The sequence below is a fragment of the Amyelois transitella genome, chromosome 24 (assembly GCF_032362555.1).
Source record: "Amyelois transitella isolate CPQ chromosome 24, ilAmyTran1.1, whole genome shotgun sequence".
Taxonomy (NCBI): Eukaryota; Metazoa; Arthropoda; class Insecta; order Lepidoptera; family Pyralidae; genus Amyelois; species Amyelois transitella.
Genome location: NC_083527.1, coordinates 687011 through 712756, shown reverse-complemented (window position 1 = coordinate 712756; position 25746 = coordinate 687011). Strand labels below are relative to the sequence as shown.

General features: G+C 36.1%; 1 protein-coding gene across 1 annotated transcript in view; it reads left to right on the top strand.

Moving 5' to 3' along the window:
- LOC106138012 (uncharacterized) overlaps positions 1-25746 on the top strand; it is a 75849-nt gene that overhangs the window by 32384 nt on the left and 17719 nt on the right. Inside the window, exons 3-6 of the mRNA XM_013338983.2 lie at positions 6663-6744; positions 7131-7352; positions 21827-24612; positions 24762-24892. Coding sequence (XP_013194437.1) covers positions 7226-7352; positions 21827-24612; positions 24762-24892 — 3044 coding nt within the window. The 5' untranslated portion in view covers positions 6663-6744; positions 7131-7225. The remainder of the gene's footprint in view (positions 1-6662; positions 6745-7130; positions 7353-21826; positions 24613-24761; positions 24893-25746) is intronic.

Genomic DNA, 25746 nt, shown 5'->3' with positions numbered 1-25746 from the left:
GGGAACCACACGGCAGCTGCGCCTGAGTCACCAATTTAAAAATACCATTCCTGTTTGGAAACATGAGATTAAAAACTTTTGATGCCCGCAATGTCCTATGCTAATGCAGTCGATGAACCAAAAACGAATTTGTAAATCAAGATGTCTGAAATGTCATAAAAATCCATCCCAACCAATAAAAAAAAAATCGAATACTCTCTCTCTCCAAAGTATAGATTTCCCAAATTTATTGTATAAACCAGTCAAGGGAATTGATCAAGTCATCATTAGCAAATACCCGAAATGATCGAATGTATTGCAAAAACAAGTCCTAAAACTGTCAAATTTAGAGCCTTCTCTTTGATTTACTGCTACATTCTGCCCGGGACGAGAATCTGGCAAATATTACTCGTACCTACTTTTAAAAACATTCGTTTAGAGAAAAGGAACGTTTTACTTAAAAATAAAACCGAAAAGTGTTAAGAAATTTTCCTAAAGAATCCTTTAATATCCCAATTAACCATTTGAAATGGACTCTATCACAAAACAGTAAGGTACAAATTCGCACACCACCAAAACTCCTCATTTTAGGATTTCAAACCGAACTGAAGCGGAATTTTAATCAGATGACGCCATTTTTGGTAATAATTCATGAGGAATGAACCTTGTGTTGTATTGTTGAGTTTTGGAGATATTGACCTCCAGCCAGATACACACGTACTTGCAGATATTTCAATAAAAAATACGTAATATGTAATCACGTCTTATTCCCGGAGGGGTAGGCAAAGACTACATCTTTCCACCGCCATAATCTCTGCATAAATACATACATATAATCACAACTATATCTCTTACGGGGAAGACAGAGCCAACAGTATTGAAAGGACTGAAAGGTCACGTTCAACCGTATGGCTTATTGATATACAGTTGAGATTCACATAGCGAAAAAGTTGCTAACCTAGCCCATCGCCTAAAAAAATAATCCAAATTATTAGGTAGCCATTTCCCAAATTGATTGTATAATATAACCCAACGGACAAAGGGATAGGCTTATAAACTTGGGATTCTTCTTTTAGACGATGGGCTAGCAACCTGTCACTATTTGAATCTCAATCCCGCCTTTGAACGGTACAGCTGAACGTGGTCTTGCACTATTTTCAAGACTGTTAGCTCTGTCTATCCCGCAAGGGACACAAACGTGACTACATGTATCCCTTGCGGGGTAGACAGAGCCAACAGTCTTGAAAAGACTGAATGGCCACGTTCAGCTATTTGGCATAATGATAGAATTGAGATTCAAATAGTGATAGGTTGCTAGCCCATCGCCTAAAAAGGAATACCAAGTTTTACGACATCCAGGGGAGAGAGATGGAGTGCTCCTATTCTTTTTTGTATCGGTGCCGGGAACCACACGGCCCAATTGATCAAGTATCATTAGCAAATACTCGAAATGACCGAATGTATTGCAAAAACAAGTTCTAAGGCTGTCAAGACATATACGGCTGAACGAGAATTTTGGTCAAACACTCGTATGGAATTACGGGTTTAGGTTTTGTAATACTGACATTTTTAACCTGTATAAGATTCCACTTTAAAACGGTGATAAATCAAACCTGCTTACATACTTTTTCATGCCTATAAACATATATAAATATATAAAGAAGCACTAAGTATTTTTGGTTTTGGCCAGTAAAGTTGAAGGCACAATTTAATGAACACATACATACATATAGTTACGTCTATATCCCTTGCGGGGTAGACAGAGCCAACAGTCTTGAAAGTACTGAAAGTTTCAGTTGTATTGCTTCATGATGGAATTGAGATTCGAATAGTGACAGGTTGCTAGCTCATCGCCTGAAAGAGGAATCCCGAGTTTATAAGCATATCTCTTACTCGTCTTTTACGACATCCAGGGGAAAGAGATGGAGTAGTTCTTTTATTTTTTCTACTGATGCCGGGAACCATAAGAGAAAAACGTACAATAATTGCATAAAAGAGACAGAGCTAGCCTTAAAAAAAGGCTAGAATAGAATTATAAGGATAATGCAACGATACTATATGAAATTGATGTATTTCTGAAAACATCTCGCTTTGGGGTTTAAAAATATCGATATATATTACAAGGTAACTCGGTATTTCAATTCGCTTAAACCGTATCGATTCCTGCCCATTCGCTTGAGGCGACTTGTTAATCGAAAAACCATCGGGAGTATAAATATTAACCTATTTTTAAAGTAATTTACTTCAAAATGTTTATGTCGTACTGTCGGTAACAGAAGTGTTAATGTACATTTAATGCAACATTTTTTATTGTCCATATTATTTTTGATGATTTTATCATTATATGTATATAATTGTATTTTTTTAGATGATGGGTTAGCAACCTGTCACTTTTTGAATCTCAATTCTATCATTTAACCAAATAGCTGTACGTGGCCTATCAGTCTTTTCGAGACTGTTGGCTCTGTCTGTCTCTCGCAATGGATATAGACGTGACTATTATTTATGTATGTATTCAGTAGATTGTGCAATTAACGTCATTAGCCTAAAACAAAAATTTTAAACAATTCGCATTCTCGTGGGAATTTACGGATTTGCTATCTTAGTGCTTCTTTAAAATATGTGAGGATACATCTCTCTCTCTCTTTCAATTTCTCACTTAATTCTCACTTAGTTTAGAATAAAACCACTGCATATCTTTCCCATTGATGTCGTAAAAGGCGACTAAGATAGGCTTATAAACTAGCAACCCGTAATTGTTTGGCGGTTAGCTGTCAATCTCTACGAATGCGAAAGAACTCATAATCTCTGTCTATTCTATTTATTGAATTCAAGACTTAACACGGCACAAATAGAGCGTTGGTATAACACTTTTGTGCCCGACTGCCCCGACAGAGATAAGACTCGGCGATTTATTTTTCGCCTGACACGTTTTTAATTTAAACACGTTGCTTCGAGCAGTAAATCGAGGCTAGATATCGTATCACAGCACCAGCTTTATGACTAGTGCACTAACTACGCCATTTTGTTTTTTTTTTTTTTTATCACGCGTTTTGCCTCTTTTGCGCCAAAAATAGGTTTAACGGTGTTTGTTAATGGGTGAATATATTTAATCTATTTATAAAAAATTGAATGTTTAAATTTTTAAAGATAGGTAGGATATGCCTTCGGGAATGAATTGTCTAAATAACAGTTAAAATTACATGAAAATCCTCTGAGTGATTTAAAATTTTATTTTTATAAGTTCTCTGCGCGTAAAATAAATTATTGAATAATTGTGCATAGATAATGGAAAAAATAATTGAAATGTTGATTGAATTAAAGTTTTTCTTTTTTATGTCTACAGCCAAACATACACAATTGCATGTATCTTTGACGGATAGGCTTCAGTCTAACCTGTCACTATTTGAATCTCGATTCTGTCATTAGAATAGAATAGAATAGAATTGATTTATTTTCAAAATTTGATACAAGGTATCACTCATTGACGTCACATCACTTAAATCTAATTATAACTACTATCGCTTCCAAAGCGCATATTATGTAGAAGAAGCGGCGGAACAAACTACACTGCAGCATTTTCATCGGACGTCAATATACAAATATAGATCTCTTAAATCTAAATCATGGACGAATGCACATTGTCTACATAAAAAAAAACATAAATGAATGTAGAACTAGTTATTTAAATACGAATATTTCGTCAAATAAATAAAGATAAAATAAAAAACACCATGTCAAAAATGCACAAACATGTAAGAGGCCTATTTTATGTCAAACAGCTGAACGCGGCCTATCAGTCTTTTAATTACTATTGGCTCTGTCTACCCTACAATGTATAAAGACGCGATTGTATGTATGTATGCAGTCTAACAACACACGAGTGAATCATTACCTCTATTTCCTATAATAGTGACACACTCACAAATTTGTCATCTGTTTTAATTTGACATGGCTTATGACGAATCGAAACATAATAGCATTTACAGCGAAAAAGTTCCGAGTATTAAATGACTCACAGGCTTTAGTCCCGGTTGCGTCTCTCATCTTTCTGGAGGGGGACCTGGGATGCACTCCTGGATTAGGGAAGTCGGGTTGTTACAGAAAGCGACTTCAGACGGGCCTCTACAACCTTTGCAGGGGAACCTTAATCTTAATGGATCATGGTTACAAAGTCGTGTGCCGTGTGGTTCCCGGCACCAATGAAAAAAGAATTGGACCACTCCATCTCTTTCTCATGGATGTCGTTAAAGGCGACTAAGGCATAGGCTTACAAACTTGGGATTCTTTTTTTTAGGCGATGGGCTAGCAACCTGTCACTATTTGAATCTCAATTCTATCATCAAGCCAAATAGCTGAACGTGGCCATTCAGTCTTTTCAAGACTGTTGGCTCTGTCTGCCCCGCAACCGCAAGGGATATAGACGTGACCATATGTATGTATGTATGTTACAAAGTCAGAATACGGAGATTTCCTCACGAGTTATACTTCACCGTAAGAGGATCGGATAGTAATTAACACAATGTATAAAATGCAGAAAAGAGTCATTAATACAAATCTGTACATTACATTAAAGTAACTTGCACATCTGTACTAAAATTATAAAGCTGAAGAGTTTGTTTGTCTGTTTGTACGCGCTAATCTCAGGAACTACAGGTTTGAAAAATAAATAAATCAAATTTATTTTATTTATAAATATTAATTAATTAGACTTGCAACCTGTCATAGGTTGCAAGTCTAATTAATTTCAAAATATTTACGTTGACCATATCTCCTGGCTACGGCTATGACCTCAGAGCGGTATAAAAACAGCGGTGGGTAGTGGGTGCACTGACACCCACCAGTGGGTGAAGCCACGTGGGCTGCGTATCAAGGCGCCGACCTCTGTATAACATCCTTGCCACTTCTGATTTCCTAGTACTTTTGTGTAACTTGCATACTTATATTAGACATGCATGTCTGTTTGTTACGATTCACGGCTAAACCTTTGGACATTTTGATGAAATTTAGTAAGAATATCATATGAATATCATATGTAGTTACGTCTCTATCCCTTGCTGGGTAGGCAGAGCCAACTGACTTAAAAGGACTGATAGGCTACTTTCAGCTTCTAACAATATCCATGGGTAAGATATTGAGTGATGTGATGTAATGCATAATGTTTAACGCATAATTTAAATAAAGCTTAACTGACCTAACCTAGCCTAAATGTGAATTATAGGAAAGCCAAATTTACCCGTATGCCAAAAATCATTTATGTCTTAGACTTATTATGCCAAAATATTTTACACCATTATGCCAAAAACATTAAGACAAAAATTATTATGCGAAAAACTCCCGAAAGAAAAATAGCGACGTGCAAAATTTTAAAAAGATTGAAGATATGACTTAAATGCCTAAGTAACCTTTTCGCTGTCGGGTACAAAATGTAAAAGAAAAGAATATATTAAATGTTATACATGTAATATTACAAGATCCATTAATGGATTACGATTCAATTGGGTTTGAGTAAAAGTTAAAATTACCGTGTTGGTAATTTACTTGGCGGAATAAGTCACAAGAGACAGCGGTATTAGCTTTATTTATTATTTATACAAGGTGATATTTTGTGCGTTGTGGAAATTTTCACAACATGATTGTACAATGAAACTGAGTGAGTTTCCATATAATAATTTATTTGTTTTATGGAAACTCACCAATTAAACAATTTCTCCTCACCGTAAATATAAATAGCCGCTATGGAATTCGTCCGCTTTTTTTAAATTTTATTTAGTCACCTTAACTGTTCGAAGTATGCAGAGATCGTGGCAAGTGGACAGATGTAGTCTCTGCCTACCCTCCGGGAAAAGGTGTGGTTTTATATATACGATGTGTGCAACTGTTCGACCATTGAAACTTATTTCTTCAGTTCCCCTTCATACTTCTACTCTATGCCACGCCAGACGAGTCTTTTTGACACAAGGAAAAGCTGTTTTTTTTTTTAAATAAATGCAAGAGTTTCCACAACTGTTAAGTTTTTTCAAAAAGAAAATAGCTTCCTCTTATGACTTAAGCCGTCGATACCACTAAAGGCGACATAACTGTTTCACAAGGCAAGTGATGGTGATTACCGGTCACTTCGGTTGCAAAATGTTATTTATTTATGACATGAGGCTGATGTATCAGAGGTCGAGTTGTAGAATGTTGTAGTATGCAACAAAAAAGCAGTTTACATATGAGTATTTCATGTTTGAATTTTAATAACTTTTGTAAAAAGCAAACCAATCCAATCGATATCCTCCTTATTTGAAGTCGATTAAATTTCTAAAACCCCCTTCTTAGTGTAACAAACATGATCGAGAACAAACAGGCATACATACACACATATACATATACATACACACCTACAGGTCAAACTGAGAACACCTATTTCTTTGAAGACGGTTAAAAAGATGAAAAATATAGGACAGCATAGCCTAGATAATAGTCGCTGACTACGCCTCCGGAAAAGAGGCGTTACTTAAGGAATATAACTATTTTCTTTTATTAATTTGTCATACACATTCTAAGGCTTACATTGATGTATGCATCATGACAGGAAAGGATTTTTTTAAACTTTTGTCAATAACTCAGCTAGCTTAAACTTTAAAAATCATAAGAGGCTTTCAAAGTTTATATTCATAAGGTTTTGCTTTTTGTTTCAGATTGGCGATGAAGAGGCGTTGGCATCAGTTATAAAGCTGATGTAAAATGACACGGGGCTGATGGTTTAAAATACTTCACGAGGTGAGTTTTTTTTTGCTTAAATTGACTAATCTATCAAACATTTCGCGTACAACGTTCTACAACTTCATCGTAATGAAATTAAGATCAATATTATATATTTTATTGGGACTATCTGCAATGGTAAACTAGATGAGTTCTATAATTTATTCACGATAGCACAAATAATGTATGTTCAATGCTGTCTTGAAAACCCAAATTGGAAAAACAAAAGGGACGCAAACATATTAAGAAATTTTTTTGCGATTTGCCTCGATGTCATCGAAGTAGGGTAGAGATATCTGAAATAATACTCATATATTATCATCAATTAGCAGAATCTCAGAAAAACAATACCAATATCCAAAACAAATGACTGACCGAGAGTATAGTCAGTGAAATTTTTACAGATAACCATACCGATGGTACCAAAACTAAAACCGCCGAGTTGACAGTTACCGATGCCAAATACAGTGGTACCGGTAACCTGGTACCACAATTTCCGATGCTCGATGAAACCAATGCCACGTCAGAAAAAGGAGATGGCGATAGGGTGAACGAAAGCGAAACGAAAGAAGCGAAAGAGACAAAAAGTGTTTCGTTCAATCGTGACGTACACGTTAAGAGATTCGGTGAGTTTCGTTTCGTGAGGGCAATGGTTGGGGTTACGTTAAATTTGTTAGGTCCATAATCTGTATCCAATGTATTTTTTTGTTCAATTCTTTTTGTGTCGAAGGTTTCAAATTTTATCTGCTCGGCAAGGACCAGTTTTAGAGCTGTATTAACTAAAATTTAATGGTTTTTTACAGCAGGTTTTATATCCCCTTTAATTACAGTTCTAAACAGGATTCAAATTTCATTTCTAATTAATTTATTTTTAATGTTCATTTTATGGGAGTTATGCTAGAGTTCAAAAGTACTTAGCTAAAAAACTGTATATATTATTTACATAAGTAAAACATAAGCGTATAATTTACCTTTAATAGATTAAGTCTTTAATGCAACAAAGGAGAATAAATTGTAACTCTAAACTGTAGTTATAGCTTTTTAAAGACAAAAGCACGTAAATTCACAGCAAGAACAGTCTCAAACTTAAAAGTCTAGTTAGTTGAGAAGAGAGCTGTGGATTTCTATTTCACACCAAAGTTACATCAAATCAATACTATATTTGGATGCAGAATATGCTCAAAAATTTAATGTTACTACCAACAAATAAATTAACATACTAATTCCACGTAACTATGGTATCTAACATAGAACTTTAATTAGAAAAGGCATTCGCCATAATAATTGGTCCCTAATTGTCTGTCATGGTGACTAAAACCACAAATAAATATTGTTTAATAACTTTACCGTCTCTTTCTACAGAATTATTATTAGTTCTATCTAAGACTACAACCAGATACTTTTGTAGTGTAATATAACTCGAAAACTAACGGAATAATATGACTAATTTACTATTTCTATCTCATTCTGTTCTGCCATCTTCTTCCTAATTTTGTATGTGATAATTAATAGAGTTTCTTCTGTCGCTCAAACTTAAAATTTCTACAATTTACCATTACTACAAGAATCAAAACATTTTTATTTAAAAAATGTTGGCAAACATAGAAAACAAATAAAATAAAATTTTGGTTGTTACATTTATGCAATCGAATATTTGACTTATTAAGCGCCCTCCAAAATAAAGTTTCAGTGTACCCGAGACACAGCAACTTCCAGAAGAAAATTAAAATCCAGAAGAAAGATATTTTTCATAGCATCAGCATTTTCTTTATTTTCCCTGGAAATTTCTTCTACAAGATCAATGTACTGACGTGAACTTGTTTAGAAAATTTTGATAGCGTTCATAAAGTCATTCTACGCAATATTAGTTGTTTTTACAAGATGATCCTAATCATCATTTTTTGCTGTCGGCTCATCGATGTGCTGATATTCTGTTTCATCCGTTTCGCTTCAGCGGTCTTGGTTGATCTTATCAATTGGTAGTAAAAACTTGTTAAAATCTTGACAAAAACCGGCTGTGTGTGTGTGTGTACGAAATTTCAAGGAATTGCTTTATATCTTTTTATCTAACCCGTCGAGGTTGAAATATTTTGAGAAAGCCAGAGCAAGACGTCCTGTGGTTGTGATGAAGATGATTTTACTTTTTCTAAAGAAACAAGCCTTTGCCGTGTGTTTCTTAAGAAAACTATAAACGACTACAACTTTAATTATCATACTTAACCAACTTGAAAAAAGTACTAAGGTAGTTTAAAGTAGAATTGTTGTACAAACCTCATAGGTATATAATTGCACAGTTATTTTATTAGGATAGCTCACTTCAAAAGCTTTGATAGTGTATAGGCCGGCACACAATTGAACTGATTTTCTTAACTTATACACTAAATTCTGTATAACACCCGTGAAAAGTAAACAAAACTAGTATACCAGTCCAGTTTCTTGGACGCCATATTATTTGTCAAGTGTTTTTACCATACAACTAATGATATTTAAAGCAGCAGTTTCTGTTGTCATGTTACCAAAATACATCGAATACCAGTGATGTTTATGTAAAGAGTTGACTTTATGCTACTGTTTATATTATTAAGATAAAAATAAAAAAACAAAAAACAAATATTTTAAGGACAACCTTATAAATGAATATGAAATTTTCATCAGAACTTTTTTGATAACGAAACCCTGTTATTTACAAATATACACCTACTCGCACCTCTTATCAATAGTTCCATCATGGAACTAATACATAATAAAAACATTATAGAACTAGTGTCAGTGAACGTTTCCCGGACCGGTAGAACAGAAAGACTGCACCTATCCACTTAAGATTTTTGTTTGATTCATCCATACTATATCTATTTACTCATTTATATTTAATTCAACGAGTTCTTCGTACAAATAAGAAATATCCCATTTGCGACGATTTTGAAACGGCAACTTCCCAAATTTTAGCTTGTCGACTCCAAACACAAAACTCAAGGTCTAAGCCCGCTTTGATCCTTTTTTTGTTAAGCATGGCGCTACCGCTACAGTTTCTGACTTCATAAACGTCACATCTAATAAGATTGACTGCTTGATACAGCCTAATCCGGTTTGGCCCATGTCTGTAAGTGTTAAACATTCGCTGCTGTTGCTGCCAAATTTTAGATTGTATCAATTTCTTGGTTTTTCTTTGTCATTTCTAGTTTATTCGAGTGCTTTGCTAAAGTGACTTGATGCTGTGCGCTTATTTGATAGCATGTCTCCGAGTACTTTTTATCAATCAGAACTTGTCGAGGTAAATTTAAAACCATTTTCCAAACAAAAATGATATATATTGAAATCGGTACAATTGGGTTGAAAAACTTCTCCTTCTTTTTAAAGTCTGTTGAAAAATGGAAAGTATTTTTGATATTGGCAAAGCATGACATTATTTACAACATTGTTAATTTTAATTACATTTCCATTATTGACTTTATCTGTTTCACAACGCGACCAATCACCCGATTACGAGGTCACACAAGAACATATCGTATGACACTATCAGACAGGTAGCCCTGACACTAAATGTAATGAAATGAAGGGCTTAGGTTAGGCGTTTCAGAAATGTAAAACAAGATCGGTATATTTATGTAATAAATTAAAAATATTACTTAACAGCTAAGCGGCTGAAAATATATCTGATGAAATAGATATATTTCAGCCGCTTAGCTGTGAGATCTAGAGCCTGACTTTTGAAAAAATTTCTGCACTCTGTTGATATATGTTATTACTAATCTGCTTCGCAAAAAATCCAATTTGATCAAATTACTGATAAATTACAAAAGTTGGTAACTTCGACTGTTTATATGACTGTTCGTTAGAGCTAATCTTTGGAAATTCTGAACCAGTCATGAAAATTAAAAAGGTTAAAGAGTAAAACATTATCTGCGCAACGGGCGAAGCCATAGCGGGCCGCTAATTATGCATTAAAGTCTAACAATATGTCCATTCTATCTTACGTATTACATTCACTGTGAAACAGTTATTATTTCCTCTTAAGCGAACACAGAATGAATTGGTCCAAGAACACCTCCCTGAGGCGCACATTAAGTAAGACAGAAGGCGGGGGCGTTCAGATCCGAATCTGGCGTTGTCGAGACGGGCCTAAAAAGGTTTCAGGTGACGCGATTCGCCACAAACAGCGGTTATGACTCGACATTGACCTGACCATAGCGCCTTTTGTGGTCAACAGTGTCGAAAGCTGCACTCTAATCCGAGATTTTGCGGGGATTATTTTATGTTCAAGTTATTATGTTTGGTTTTGGAATTAAAGCACCTGTTCAATAATAGTAACAGATTTTTTGTTCTTATTGTATTCAGATAAACAGTTATTTTGAGAATGAGAAATTCTCTAGCTATGGAATCAACTGTATGATTTTATAACATTTATTAGGTACTAAACAACTTACATATTTACATACATACCTACTATGAACTTACGATCCATGTCATTTTAGATGATATTTTGTATTTTGCACCTTTCGCGTTAAGGTTTATGTTTATATTTGGTGGTTCCATAGTTGATGTGTGTGTGTTTTTTGTCACAAAACTATTTTAGAAAAAAGGAAGCGTTTAAAATAAGAATTTTAAAGACGGTAACATAACATAATGCGAGCTGTTGCAATTCGCAGCTTTAAAATGATTAGTTTTATTTATAAAAATCTGTTTTAAAGGTCACTGACTTTATTAGTGTCTTCTGAAGCAGCAACCAGTTTACAAAGGTCACTATCAATACCAGCAAAAATATTCCTATTTAAAGCGTATTGGTTTTAACAGCGACGAATAGAATCACTATGTGTCTTTTTATAAAAAGTTTGCAAGGGCCGAGCAAAGGATTATTACTTGTTTTATATCTCCATCTCGTTTCCCATAGATGTCGTGAGAGGCGACTAAGGAATAGGCTTAAAAACTTGGGATTCTAATTTAGGCGATGGGCTAGCAACCTGTCACTATTTGAATCTCAATTCTATCATAAAGCCAAGCAGCTGAACGTGGCCTCTCAGTCTTTTCAAGATTGTTGACTCTGTCTACCTCGCAAGGGATGAAGATGTAACTATATAAATGAATGATTGAATATCTAATGTAATTTTTTAATATTATTTTTTTTGTGTCTCGTTTTGTCAGTGGCAAAGGCCATATTTTCGCAATCTATTTATTTTATTTATTCCCACGTTAAAAATTATTCTGGAACAAGGAGAGCTGTGGGTCTACCGGGCATAACGAATCCATAACAAAAGTTTTCCCAACTAAGAACTTCATAGGCAATTGTCAAGAAGGCAATAATATAATTGTGAAACCATTTAACATACGTAAACGTCTTTATTCCTTACGGGCTAAAAGAGCCAATATCTCGAAATCACTCAAGGCCACGTTTAGCTAAAAGGCTTAATAAAGGAATTAATTTGTTTGTTTATTTGTACTCGACTGGCTGTGCACAGGGGCGTGTTGGTCCCGACATTAATGTATGGGAGTGAAAGTTGGGTATGGCAAAAAAAGCATGAAAGCAGAATAAATGCAGTGGAAATGAGAGCGTCAAGGAGTATGTTGGGTGTGAAATTGAGTGACCGGATAAGGAACAGCGTGATAAGGGAATGTTGTGATGTGAAAGAAGATGTAGTTACAGGAATAGAAAAGGGTATGTTGAGATGGTTCGGTCATGTGGAGAGGATGAATAAAATCAGGTCGACTAAGCATATATACAAGGAGAGTGTGGAGGGAAAGGTCGGGGTGGGAAGACCTAGACGAACATATCTTGATCAAATTAAGGACGTCCTGGTGAAGGGTCAGGTCAAAAGTGCCCGAAACCGCCGAGCTTGCATGAAGAGAGTTATGAATGTGGATGAAGCAAAGGAAGTATGCAGGGATCGTGGCAAGTGGAAAGAGGTAGTCTCTGCCTACCCCTCCGGGAAACAGGCGTGATTTTATGTATGTATGTATGTTTATTTGTAATATCTTTATTGCATAGAAATTTACACAGTAACAAGAAAATAGTAAGTACATACATAGTTATAAAAGACACAAATCACTTGCAATGGCGGACTTATCCCATGAAGGGAACCCTTCCAGTCAACCGGCAAACAATAAAGGAAATAGATAATTCAGTAAAAAGCGGCAAGATACAGATAATAGACATATACCTATCCACTAAATATATATATATATATGTATAAACTTATTAATAAATAAATATACATAAACTAAGATAAATTGCCTGACGTTAAATTAAATTGCTATACCTATGCTGTAATTAAATAGAGAAAGAAATCCAACTAAATTAAAAAAAAAACACAATTTGTAAGAAACACTTTTATTTGCTGGAAGAATAAAATACTAATGAATAACAATTACAAACATAAAAAATTAGTAAACATAAATCGTATTAGACTATAAAATCTTTCTGTATATTAATTAACATAAACTTTTAAGGCTTCGTAATTAATGGAACGAGTTTGGTCGTAAAATTATATTAGACGCGTGGATACGTACAAGTTGTGGAATATATAGTTTTTTTTTAATCAATTTGCTAATTCTATTAAATCTATAGGGTATAAATGGTTTTTAATAAATAAATCTAAAAGATACTAAGGCTTAGTTAAATTTAAGATAAAATTTGTTTTCTAAGTTACCAGTCTTACGGCTTTAGTATATATAGGTCTGTATATGTAATGGTTTCCGTAGTAGTCATAATTAAATCACAAAAAAATCAGCATTGCCATTCAAACTGGCAATGCTGCCAGCCTTCTGAGCACATTCCCGCATGTTGATGCTATGCAGGGGCTGTTCAATTTGTAGAATAAATTAAATTTTAGTATGTAATCATCTTTTTTTTTCTTTCTTTTTATAAGTAGTTTTAGCTTTAGTTTTAATTTGAGTTCATTTTAATTATTATTTGTTAAAGCTAAATAAAAATTTACAAAAACAATTTTATTCCATAAGTAAGTTGTACTGACTTACTAATCGAAACAAATTGATTCTTAAAAACGTGGGATTGCCATTTTAGATAATTATACATATCTCTATTATAATGATTATGATCGTGGAAATTTAAATAATTATGATAAACCCAAGGATGTTACATTTGATTTGAATTCCATGACGATCGGCGGCCCACGTGGCAAATATTTCTTCGCGACCTTGATATCGATGTAACACATCTAAAACAAAAGGTGAACTAGTAGGCATATGGTGAACGTGACCTATCAGTATTTTCGAGACTGTTGGCTCTGTCTACCCCGCAAGGGATATAGACGTGATTATATGTATGTATGTAGTAGGCATTTTGGTTTTTTTTTTAACTAGCTGTTGCCCGTGGCACTAAATAGGTTTCCAAATATGTTAAATCATGTTATACTCATGATATACCGATAAACGCAATAACTGTCGTTCGGCTAGAGATGCTAAACATACATGTTGTAAACGGTTATTCACGCATACTATGAATTTCTTGGTTCCTCATTCTAAATCAAATAGATTTAGAGAGCTTGACGTGTTTCTGAATTCCAAATATTTTATGCCGTGTGGTTCCCGGCACCAATAAAAAAAAAAGGAATAGGACCACTCCATCTCTCTCCCATGGATGTCGTAAAAGGCGACTAAGGGATAGGCTTACAAACTTGGGATTATTTTTTAGGAGATGATGATTTTCTATTTGAATCTCAATTCTATCACTAAGCCAAACAGCTGATCGTGGTCATTCAGTCTTTTCAAGACTGTTGGCTCTGTCTACCCCGCAAGGGATATAGACGTGACCATATGTATGTATGTTATGGACGGGATTCAATACTCAATTGACGTGACGTGATGCCCACAACTCCGTTTGCGTGTAATTGGAAATACGAAGGTTTAGGAATTATTAAATTTACTCAAATTTCGGTACATATTACAGAGTAGCTGGTGCCCTTTGGCTTCTACATCACATGATCCAGATCTTCCATTTTTTTTTGTCGCCGAAATATTGTGCTCATCAGGTTGAACAACTTTTGTCAAGACGTCTTTTCGATGCGATGGGCCTATCACATCTGCTTAAGATGTAATATATATTGTTTTTTTACGAGATATTAACTCAACGATACTATATTTTATAATAAATACTTATATAGATAGACATCCAAGACCCAGGCCAATCAGAAAAAGTTCTTTTCTCACCATGCCCTGACCGGGATTCGAACCCGGGACCTCCCGTGTCATAGACAAGAGTACTAGCACTGCGCCACAGAGGCCGTCATTTTAGTTACATCGAAAAATCTTTCTGATATCAGATTATATTGCTGCATTTTAGTCAAATTAGTATTAATTTGACTAAAATGCATCAATTCTTCGGCCCACGTGATCGGAAGCGTCCAAGGTTCGCAGCCCACTAATGAATGTTCTTTGTGTAAAAATCTCCTAAACATCCGATGTACACAATTAGCACCTTTAGTTTGATGAATCAATTCCACTGCTTTGTTAAAATTCGGCTGAGTCTTGCATTGTGAATTATTATTTCCTTATTTATAAGATATTTAGATTTTTTTTCCGCAGTGCGAACGTAGCGCCACCTATGAAAGAGTACAGGGTTTTCGCAAATCTCAAGGAAACTATAGAAAAGTACTTTTATGTATTAATTTACCCTATGTCCTTCTCCAGACTCTTAATCCACACTATTATTAAAGAATTTAATATTAACATAGGTATACCTATATATCATCACGTCTATATCCCTTGCGGGAAAGACAGAACTAACAGTCTCGAAAAGACCGATAGGCCACGTTCAGCTGTTTGGGTAAATGATAGAATTAAGATTCAAATAGTAACAGTTTGCCAGCCCAAAGGAGAATACCAAGTTTATAAGCCTATCCCTAGTCGCATTTTATGACATTCACGGGAAAGAGATAGACTGATCCTATTCTTTTTTCAATTATTGCCGGGAACCACACGGCACTCGTTTAATTGATTGATTCAATGTCCTAAGAAAATCGTTGTTCGCTACAAAAAAGACTGCAGCTTTTTCAGACGAAACTACTTCAAAATGACGTCACAATGTGTTATATTTACCCAAGTGCTACCGTTTACTACGACAAGGTCCTGTATAATAGAGCTATCAGTTCGAAATACACCGTTTGTTCAGTATTATTCATGGCTGTTGAACGTGTTATCGATATACCAAGGTGAAGCGACCGTTATTTGAGGTGTAGGTGAGATGTCCATAAAGTCAGCTGACAAATTGGCAAAAGTTATTTATTGTCAACATAAATTTTATGTTAATTCGTTGATTCAACTAAGTAGTGTCCGCGCGCGGTATATTTATTCATAAAACTATTTTATTAAGATCGTGGCAAGTGGAAAGAAGTAGTCTCTGCCTACGACTCTGGGAAAGAGGCGTGATTTTATGTATGTATGCAAACTATTTTAACAACGTCCATATCATTTTCCAACAAAATAACCAACGCATATCCACAGAGTTTTTTCTCCAAAGAAAATGTTATAATCCGCCTGTTGCATTTGTTCATGTGCATAATAACATATTTCCCTTCCCATTGTTTTAATCAACATACATACATACATACATATGATCACGTCTATATCCCTTGCGGGGTAGACAGAGCCAACAGTCTTGAAAAGACTGAATGGCCACGTTCAGCTATTTGGCTTAATGATAGAACCGAGATTCAAATAGTGACAGGTTGCTAGCCCATCGCCTAAAAGAGGAATCCTAAGTTTATAAGCCTATCCCTTAGTCGCCTTTTACGACATCCATGGGAAAGAGATGGAGTGGTCCTATTCTTTTTTGTAATAGTGCCGGGAACCACACGGCACGGCAATATTAGTATAGAAAAAACTATTTTAATATCCACAGAGTTTATTCTCCAAAGAAAATGTTATAATCCGCCACTTGCATTTGTTTGTGTGTTTAACATAAGTCTTATATCATTTGGATTTCTCTGGCACAAACCATAGATTAATTTTCACTGATCCCGGCATTTAGAATATTCCCATGGATGTCTTAAAAGGCGACTAAGAGGTAGGTTAGCTAGTTTTACATTCATTCATGTTTTTTAATGTAGACAATGTGCATTCGTCCATGATTTAGATTTAAGAGATTTATATTTGTATATTGACGTCCGATGAAAATGCTGCAGTGTAGTTTGTTCCGCCGCTTCTTCTACACATGCGCTTTGGAAGAGGTAGTAGTTATAATTAGATTAAGTGATGTGACGTCAATAAGTGATACCTTTTATCCAATTTTGAAAAAAAAATTATTCTATTCTGTTAATAAACTTGGGATTCTTCTTGTAGGCGACGGGCTACAAGAAGAATCCTAATCAGCTGAACGTGGCCTTTCAGTTTGTTTGTTTGTTTGTTTGTAATATCTTTATTGCACAGAAATTTACACAGTTATAGGAAATGGTACATAGTTATAAAATAAATAAATCACTTGCAATGGCGGACTTATCCCATGATGGGATCTCTTCCAGTCAACCGGCAAGTCTTATAGACTTCCCTACAAGGTAATAAAGAAGTAAGAGGTGATTAAAGGTACACTGGTGAAAACATCTGACATTCTCAAAGAACCGGTCAACCTTTTGACCCTTGACTCTTTACCTTGGTCACAAACCAGAAAATACGTCATCGGAATTTTGACCTCGATCGCCTATTTACCTAAAAATGCTTGTTAAGTGGAACGTCTATTAATATTTATCAATCAATAATTATGTTATTTATTACGTGTTAATCCACTAAGGGGTAGACAGAACCGTCTCCATAAGACTGGAAAATTACAATTAGCTGAATAAGCTATGTATTTAATAATTCTGTTTAATAATAAAATTTTTAGATATAAAATTCGATGACTTTCTTGTAGTTTTCCATATTTGAAATTATTTTATTTTGATACGGTTTCATTCGAATTTATTAGATTTGATTAATGATGGAATTTTTTGAAAAAAATTCAATAATTTTCTTGTAGTGTTGCATTTTTGAAATAATTAAGTTTTATTACTACTTTTTTCGAAATTCAAATACCTATGTAGTGAAAGAGGTAGTCTCTGCCTACCCCTCCGGTAAAGAGGCGTGATTTTATGTATGTATGTATGTAGAGGCAGGTTACTAGCTCTTCGCCTAAAAGAGAAAATCAGAAAGATAAAAAGCCTTTCCTTATATTAGCTTTTACAATGTAAGGCGGGAAGAGAAACACAATTGATTGGTATTAAAAACTTAAATCTGTACGGAATCTTTCTTTCGTGAGACCGACTTCATTAAAATATATTAATTTAACCTAACAATTGTCATGACGACTAACCAAATTACACTCCGCTAATAATAGCCAATGTAAATTAAACTTAGTATTAGTGTTGGAAGGTAATAAAAAAGATTCACTCAAATGACTTTACAAATCTTGTGTGAGACACTTAATGAAGCTAGACAAAAAATATAAGTGTTTGTAATTGTACCCATGGACAGTCTACGATATATAAAAAGTACCTTTAATATCTACATGTGTCGTGTGGTTCCTGGCACTAATAAAAAAAAACAATAGGACCACGCCATCCCTTTCTCATGGATTTTATAAAAGGCGAGTAAGGGATATGCTTATAAACTTGGGATTCTTCTTTTAGGCGATGGGCTAGCAACCTGAGACTTTTAAATCTCAATTCTACCATTAAGCCATACCGCTGAACGTGGCCTATCAGTATTTTGGAAACTGTTGGCTCTGTCCACCCAGCAATGACAATAGACGTGATTGTACCTCTGTATTCATCACATCTTTTAGGTAATAATCTTACAAATTTACATAAAATCACATCATTCTCTCTTTCTATCAGGAAAGACCTAGGCGAACGTACCTTGATAAACGGAGTTCTTACAAAAGGCCAGGTCAAGAGTACCCGAAAGCTTGCATGAGGAGAGTTATGAATGTGGATGAAGCGAAAGAAGTATGCAGGGATCGTGGCAAGTGGAGAGATGTGGTCTCTGCCTACCTCTCCGGGAAAGAGGCTTCATTTATGTATGTAAAATGCCTATGATAAAATGCATTTATATATATGCCTTTAAAATACTCCAGACTGTACAACAGTACAAGATGGCGTCACACTAAACATCGCCGAGTGGAGGCTACTTATTTTCAACTCCTACGCATCTTAGTCACCGAGAGATGTCAATACACTCGCCGGCAAAACACAATGTAATGGTCCATCAACTTGATATGACATAGAATTTGACTTTATTTGTATAATGTTTAAATTATCATCTTCATAGTACATTGACTTAGAAATATTATTACTGAAAAATCGATAAGTCTGATGCTTTTACGGAAAACATCGTGAGGAAACCTATAAATTCAGGTATCTGTATTAAGGACGTCCTGTTAAAGGGTCAGGTCAAAAGTACCCGAAACCGCCGAGCTTGCATGAGAGAGTTATTAATGTGGATGAAGCGAAGGAAGTATGCAGAGATCGTGGCAAGTGGAAAGAGGTAGTCTGTGCCTACCCCTCCGGGAAAGAGGCGTGATTTTATGTATGTATGTATTTATCTGTATATGTAACCATGGTCGATCCAATACGGGTTAGGTTCCCCTGCAAAGGTTGCGGAGGTCAGATGGGACTCGCTTCGTGACCTGACTCACCCAATCCAGGATCTATGGTCAAAGGCTTCTCTTTAGAGCTAGGATGAAACCGGGACTAAAGCCAGGAAGAAGAACAAGCTGATCGACGCTGAACAGAGTGAGGGAAATGATACATACATATGGTCACGTCTATATCCCTTGTGGGGTAGACAGAGCCAACAGTCGTGAAAAGACTGATCGGCCACGTTCAGCTTTTTTACTTAATGATAGAATTGGGATTCAAATAGTGGCAGGATGCTAGCCCATCGCCTAAAAAAAGAATCCCAAGTTTGTAAGCCTATCTCTTAGTCGCCTTTAACGATAGCTATGGGTAAGAGATGGAGTGATTTTTGGAAAAAGTTAAATGATAGTCAGGAAAATTACATACGTAGAACGATACGTACGTTCAAAGTTTTCTTACTTCCTGTAAAAAATCTTACCAACCTGTCACTATTTGAATCTTAATTCTATCATTTAGCCAACGTGGCCTTTTAGTTTTTCCAAGAATGTTGGCCCTGTCCACCCCGCAAAAGATATACACGTGACTATTGTGTATGGTACAAAAAATTCAGTGAAAAAAAGTGATGCGAAGTTGTTCGTTGACTTTATATGGTCTAAATATAGATGTGACGCCATTTTGACCCAGGACCAAATGATTTTTGATGGTCGTTTATTTTTGTCAGGAGATAATTGAATTTAAGAGGTCACAGTCCCGGATATCTGTTTTGACCTGACCAATTAAAGTCGCAACTTAAAAGTGTATTTATAAAGAAAAAACAACTAAAGAAAATGCCGACGAGAACTAAAAATTTTGTCTAAGTTTGTATATTTTTTATTTATATTAATTTATGCCGTGTGGTTCGCGGCACTTTTGAATAGGACCAATCATTATCTTTCCTATAGATGTCGTAAAAGGCGGCTAAGGGAAAGGCTTATAAACTCTGGATTCTTATAGGCGATGGTCTAGCAACCTGTCACTATTTGAATCTCAATTCCATCTTAAGCGAAACAGCTGAACGTTACTCACACTTGGCCAATCCAGGCAGGATTATGGTCGTACCCGGGGTCCTACCCAAAGTGGTGGGGAAGATAACGTGATTTTACGCTAAGCACCGTAGCAATGCGCACACGACGCTGTTAATATCGCGCGAAAACCCACGGTGTTCCGTTTCACGTCAAGATAAATAGCAAAACAGCGTTAGTTCATCGCGCGATAAAAACTGCGTCGCGCGTGTCATGCTAACAACAAGACAAGAAGAAGAATAAGTGTTTATACATACATACATACATATGGTCACGTCTATATCGTTTGCGGGGTGATCAGAGCCAACAGTCTTGAAAAGACTGATAGGCCACGATCAGCTATTTGGCTTTAAGATAGAATTGAGATTGAAAAAGTGACAGGTTGCTAGCCCATCGCCTAAAAGAAGAATCCCGAATTTATAAGCCTATCCTTTAGTCGCCTTTTATGTCATCCATGGGAAAGAGATGGAGTGGTCCTATTCTTTTTTCTATTGGAACCACACGGCAGCATTAGTTCTTCGCGCGATAAAAACGGCGTCGCGCGTGCCATACCACGGGACAGGAAGAAGAATAAGTGTTTATCTGGCAAACACTATGTTTTTTCTCCGCTCACCAGCGTGGAAGCATCCCAAACCTCGTTTTAATTGAATCAACAGCAAAAACGGCTGACACGTTGATTAATGTACTGAAACTAATTCCCTTCTCTGATTTGTGCGCGCCGGCGTTGATAAAACCAAGTTTTTTTGGCCATCCCAATTCCAAAGTACGTCCGCTTTCGTTTTTGTTGGCATACTATAAAAAAAATCAAATTCAAATTCAACATTTTTATTCATTATTATAGGATACTTCATATCACTTAATAATTGTCACATGTTTTGGTTTCAAAACATTGGTTGACGTCAAATAAATTACTTAAAAGCTTAAAACTAAGTTAACTGCCGCTTCCAAAGCGTCAGTGCAGAAGAAGCGGTAACAAACTGCACGGCAGCATTTTCTTCAAAAACGTCAACTTCACAACTATCCAAGCTTAAAATGGAAATGTGGACGAGAGAATACATTGTTCAGATTAAATGAGTATAAAAAATAATAATACTATCATAGGATTGAAATAAATAAAAGTTGAAAGATGTACCTAGTCGCGGAAAAGAGGCAGAATTTATAAAATTGTTATGCTCGTGACCCGAGATCCTGCAAAACAAACAGTAATAAGATTGAAGTAGTATTTATTTCAGAAATAATAAGTTTTGTATTATGCAAATAATATTCTCATTTCATTGGTTCGCTTGTATGCTTCTTCTTATCTGTTTAATTCTTATTAATTATATTAAACAATTCATTTGTAATAATAAATTTAAATTTAACTTCATATATTGACACTTTTCATACCATTTCATAAAATAATACTGAGTTAATCCAAATTATGTTCCTAACCTCTTTAAACTTATATTTTATAAAATAATATGTGTGTATTTTTCATTGCAGGTAAACCGCGGGAATCGCGGGGTGCCTCAGTCGAACAAACAAGAAAAGAACCATTCACACATTTGTCTAAAGAAGAACTAATAGAAGAAGCTAACAAAGTCAGAGCGCAAGCAGAAAGCGTCACGTGCACGGCTGATCATCCGCCAGAGAAATTCTACTCTCTACCACATAGAAGAAAATTCAAAGAAGAAAGAATCGGAAGGAGGAATAGTGACGACGGCGCCGAAACAAAAACTAACTTAGGAAGATCTACCAGCGATGTGAACCCAAAAAAGAAAAAAGAAAGAACATCATTGTCAACATTGTTCCGACGAGCTCAAAGAACTAAAAGTCCTGATGCTCCGGTAGCTGTTACGTCGAAACCTATAGTAGTAGTCAAAAGAAGCAAGAGTGACGTCACAGATCTTAAATCTAACACCAATTTAAGTAACCAGACTAAACCCATACGCAAAAGATCTGGTAGTGAAACAGAGGAGTTTCTAAAATCTTTAAGAAACAAAAAATCACAATTATCGCCTATCATAGAAAGTTCACCAAGGGAAGACTACTTCAAGAAAACCCCTCCACTGGAAGTGTTTCAAAAGCAAAAGTTAACCAAGAAGGAAAGTAATAAGTCTGAGGATCAAAATTCGTCAAGTGAAAGTAAAAAAGTTAATCCTATCGAAAAACCTCCCAGATATAAAACACCTGATAAACAAGAGCCCAAACCTCCTGTAAGAACTAAACGTGGCAAGTCTTTAGAGAAAGAAAAGGAAAAGTCACCGTCTTTAACAGACACTCCAAAACGTAAAACTGAAGTAAAGAAGACCCTATTAGTAGATGAAATAGATTCAATAAAAGCTAAAGATATAAACCCTGTTGAACTCAAGGATAGAATTAAAGAAAGTATAAGGAAGATCGAAGAAAACGTATATGGAAGCAAAGAAATGATACACAGTAGTCAACAACCCCCTGATAAGCCACCGCTGACAAGGGGGCATACAGTGGATCATATTGTAAGAATATTAAAAGAAGACCAATTTTCACCTCCACCCAAATCCCATCTAATTTCACCAACCAACGGTACTAACGTTAACCAGCCATTCTCTTATATTAAACCTAGTGTAAGTCCTGATCCAAATTTATTTATAAGGAGTACCAGCCCAGAGCATCCGCCGTCTCCAGTCAACAAAATGATGGATAAAGGCGTAGTTTATGCGCAAGTTGTGAAAGACAATGGAGAAGTCGGAAATAACGGAATAGGAAAACAGACCATTCATAAAACTTACTCGCCGTCAAGAGACAAATATGGTAACTTTTCCGATGAAGATGAAGGTTTTGGATATGAGGAAAGACATAAAAATTCTATTAATCGGTTCGATCACAGTCCTACATTTAAAAATGAAACTCAGAACTATAACAGCATAGAAGGTTACAACATAACTGATTCTCCTATAAGACCTAGATATAGAGAGTATAAGCTGAAAAGTTTTGAAGATTATGAACCAGAGCCCACTTATGCCAACGAATATCCTTCTCACAAAGATAAATCACGTGATTTTATTGACAGCTACAGGGGACGAGGCGATGGCATGGACACTAAGAAAAAAAATTATGAATCCGACAACAAAATTGATTTAGACTTCAATGAATTAAGTCATAGACGTAAACTTCTGGAATCCAGGATCAATGCCCGAAGAATCGATCTATCGGAAAGAATTAAAACTGAAGAACCTATATCGCGGTATTTGGCTGAGCCCGACCCTATTTATGAAGCCGAAAAAAGGCGTAAAGCAACTGAAAAATATGTAAATGAGACAGCAAGATATTATAGGCAAACCTTAGAAAGAGATGGTTTTGCTGAGAGTACATTCAATGAGGATTATAGTAGATATGACAGCGATAATAAAAAAATAAAATATGATTCTGAATCAAGGACATTCCAACAAGTGCCAAAAGGCGAATTAGACCGCCGTGAATATATCGACAGACTAGACCCTGACACAAAAAACAGAAAGGAAAACAAAGATTTTCCACCTGAACCTGAATACGAACCGCCAAGTCTTGAGTTTACGCCAAAGCCTGTTACACCTGACGAGTATAAAGAGAAGAAATACAAAGTAAAAAAGAATGGAATTTCTAGTCATGACGTGGCACATTCAGGCCACCAAAAGTATAAAATAAAGGATAGTTGGTTTGGGAAACGTAAAGGCCATTACGCGTCAAATCCTGAGATTGCACAAGAAAGAGAAGAAGAGTATGCCAACATTCGATCACAAGCAAAACATGCTGAGTCTTACCATAATTCTTTGCGCCGCGCGAAAAATAAGGAAAAGTATCATAAAGAAGACTTCAGTATAAGAAGACATGGGTCTGGTGATAGCAGAGACTACTATCGCGATGATAAATCTCCACGACGATACGATATAGACAACCGTCTTGTTGATTCTGGAATCGAGAATGACTTCCGTAAGGATTCAAGCGGAGAACTTAACAGAAGTAGGTATAGAAGGCACGATAGTGATGATGATGTTAGAGATGTTTCTCTGTTCCTGGCAAGTGAGAGAAGACATACCGAAGATAACTATCCCAGTGAGCAAATTTACGCTAACGGTGAATATTTGACGCGATTCAAAGAATATCGGGATGAACGCTACAGCAAAGATTATTCTAGAGATAGAAGTATAGATAGCGTATCGCGTTTGGGACCTAAGGATGACAGATTTGATAAGAGTCCGAGCGGACACGATGACAAAGTCAGTGCGAAACCACCGAAGGCTGCTAAGAAGCTTTCTGGACTTGAGAAGGTGAGAGAATAAACATCTTTGGTTTGAATTCATTTTAAAATCATATTGACAATCATATACGTACCTACTTAGAAGTCAATTTAAAAGCGTTACACACTTATTTCAGAAATTAACGAACATCAAATTAATTGACACATTTTCTCGAACAGATGAAACAGCTATTCTCTCGCGACTCTTCAAAGAAGAGCAAGAAAGAGAAGGAAGTAGTCCAGCCGAAGACTCGCACCAGGGTTCTCAAGAGCCCAGAACATCTTGCCAGAGATGACTCTGAATACAGAAGGTAAGAAAGAAATTCGTACACCCCTTCGGTTCAGCCTAAAACGTCAATAAGTATGGTAAAATTGGGCGTTTAACTTTGGTATCATTGTAACCGTATTGAGGGACAGGACATCTTTCGGAGTTATGTGCATTTGTTTGAGTGCTTATCGACTGACTGTCAGAGAAAACGTGCAGTTCTTATATACAAAAGCTTTTGCCAATTCCCTTTGGGAAACCTAACCCATATTGGTTCGTAGTTACACATCCTGCCGTGTGGTTCCCGGCACCATTACAAAAGAATAGGACCACTCCATCTCTTTCCCACGGATGTCGTAAGAGCCGACTAAGGGATAGACTTGGGATTCCTCTTTAATGTAAATCCCTGCCAATCTAAGGTCTGCCGCGCCGATGGATGCATGGCTAGGGGCGAGCCTAGTCTCGAGCGTGCCACTTCCGCCATGGGGTTGGGCGACCCCCAGGTAATGGCTAGCCTTACCCTGGCATGCGGGGCTCTGCTGGGGCGGACAAAATTTTTTCCCTAGCGTCTCGTGGGAATCGCATTATGAACCTTAAAAAGCATAGGTGTCCGCACCCCATCACGTCTCGTTCCCGGCGGGAGCGGTATGCGGTCTGCTGAAAGCCGCTTTGCGACGATGAATGTAAGAGGAGGAATGAAGGATAAGATTGAGGAAGTATGCCAGATGATGGATGAAAGACGTTTGGATGTGTTGTGCGTGAATGAAACGAAGCGGAAAGGATGCGACGCGACGCAGCACGGCCCTTACACGGCGTATTGGTCTGGAATTTCCAGTACCAGCCGAGGCTGTCAAGGGGTCGGTCTAATTCTTTCTGCACGAATGGCTGAGTGCGTGAATG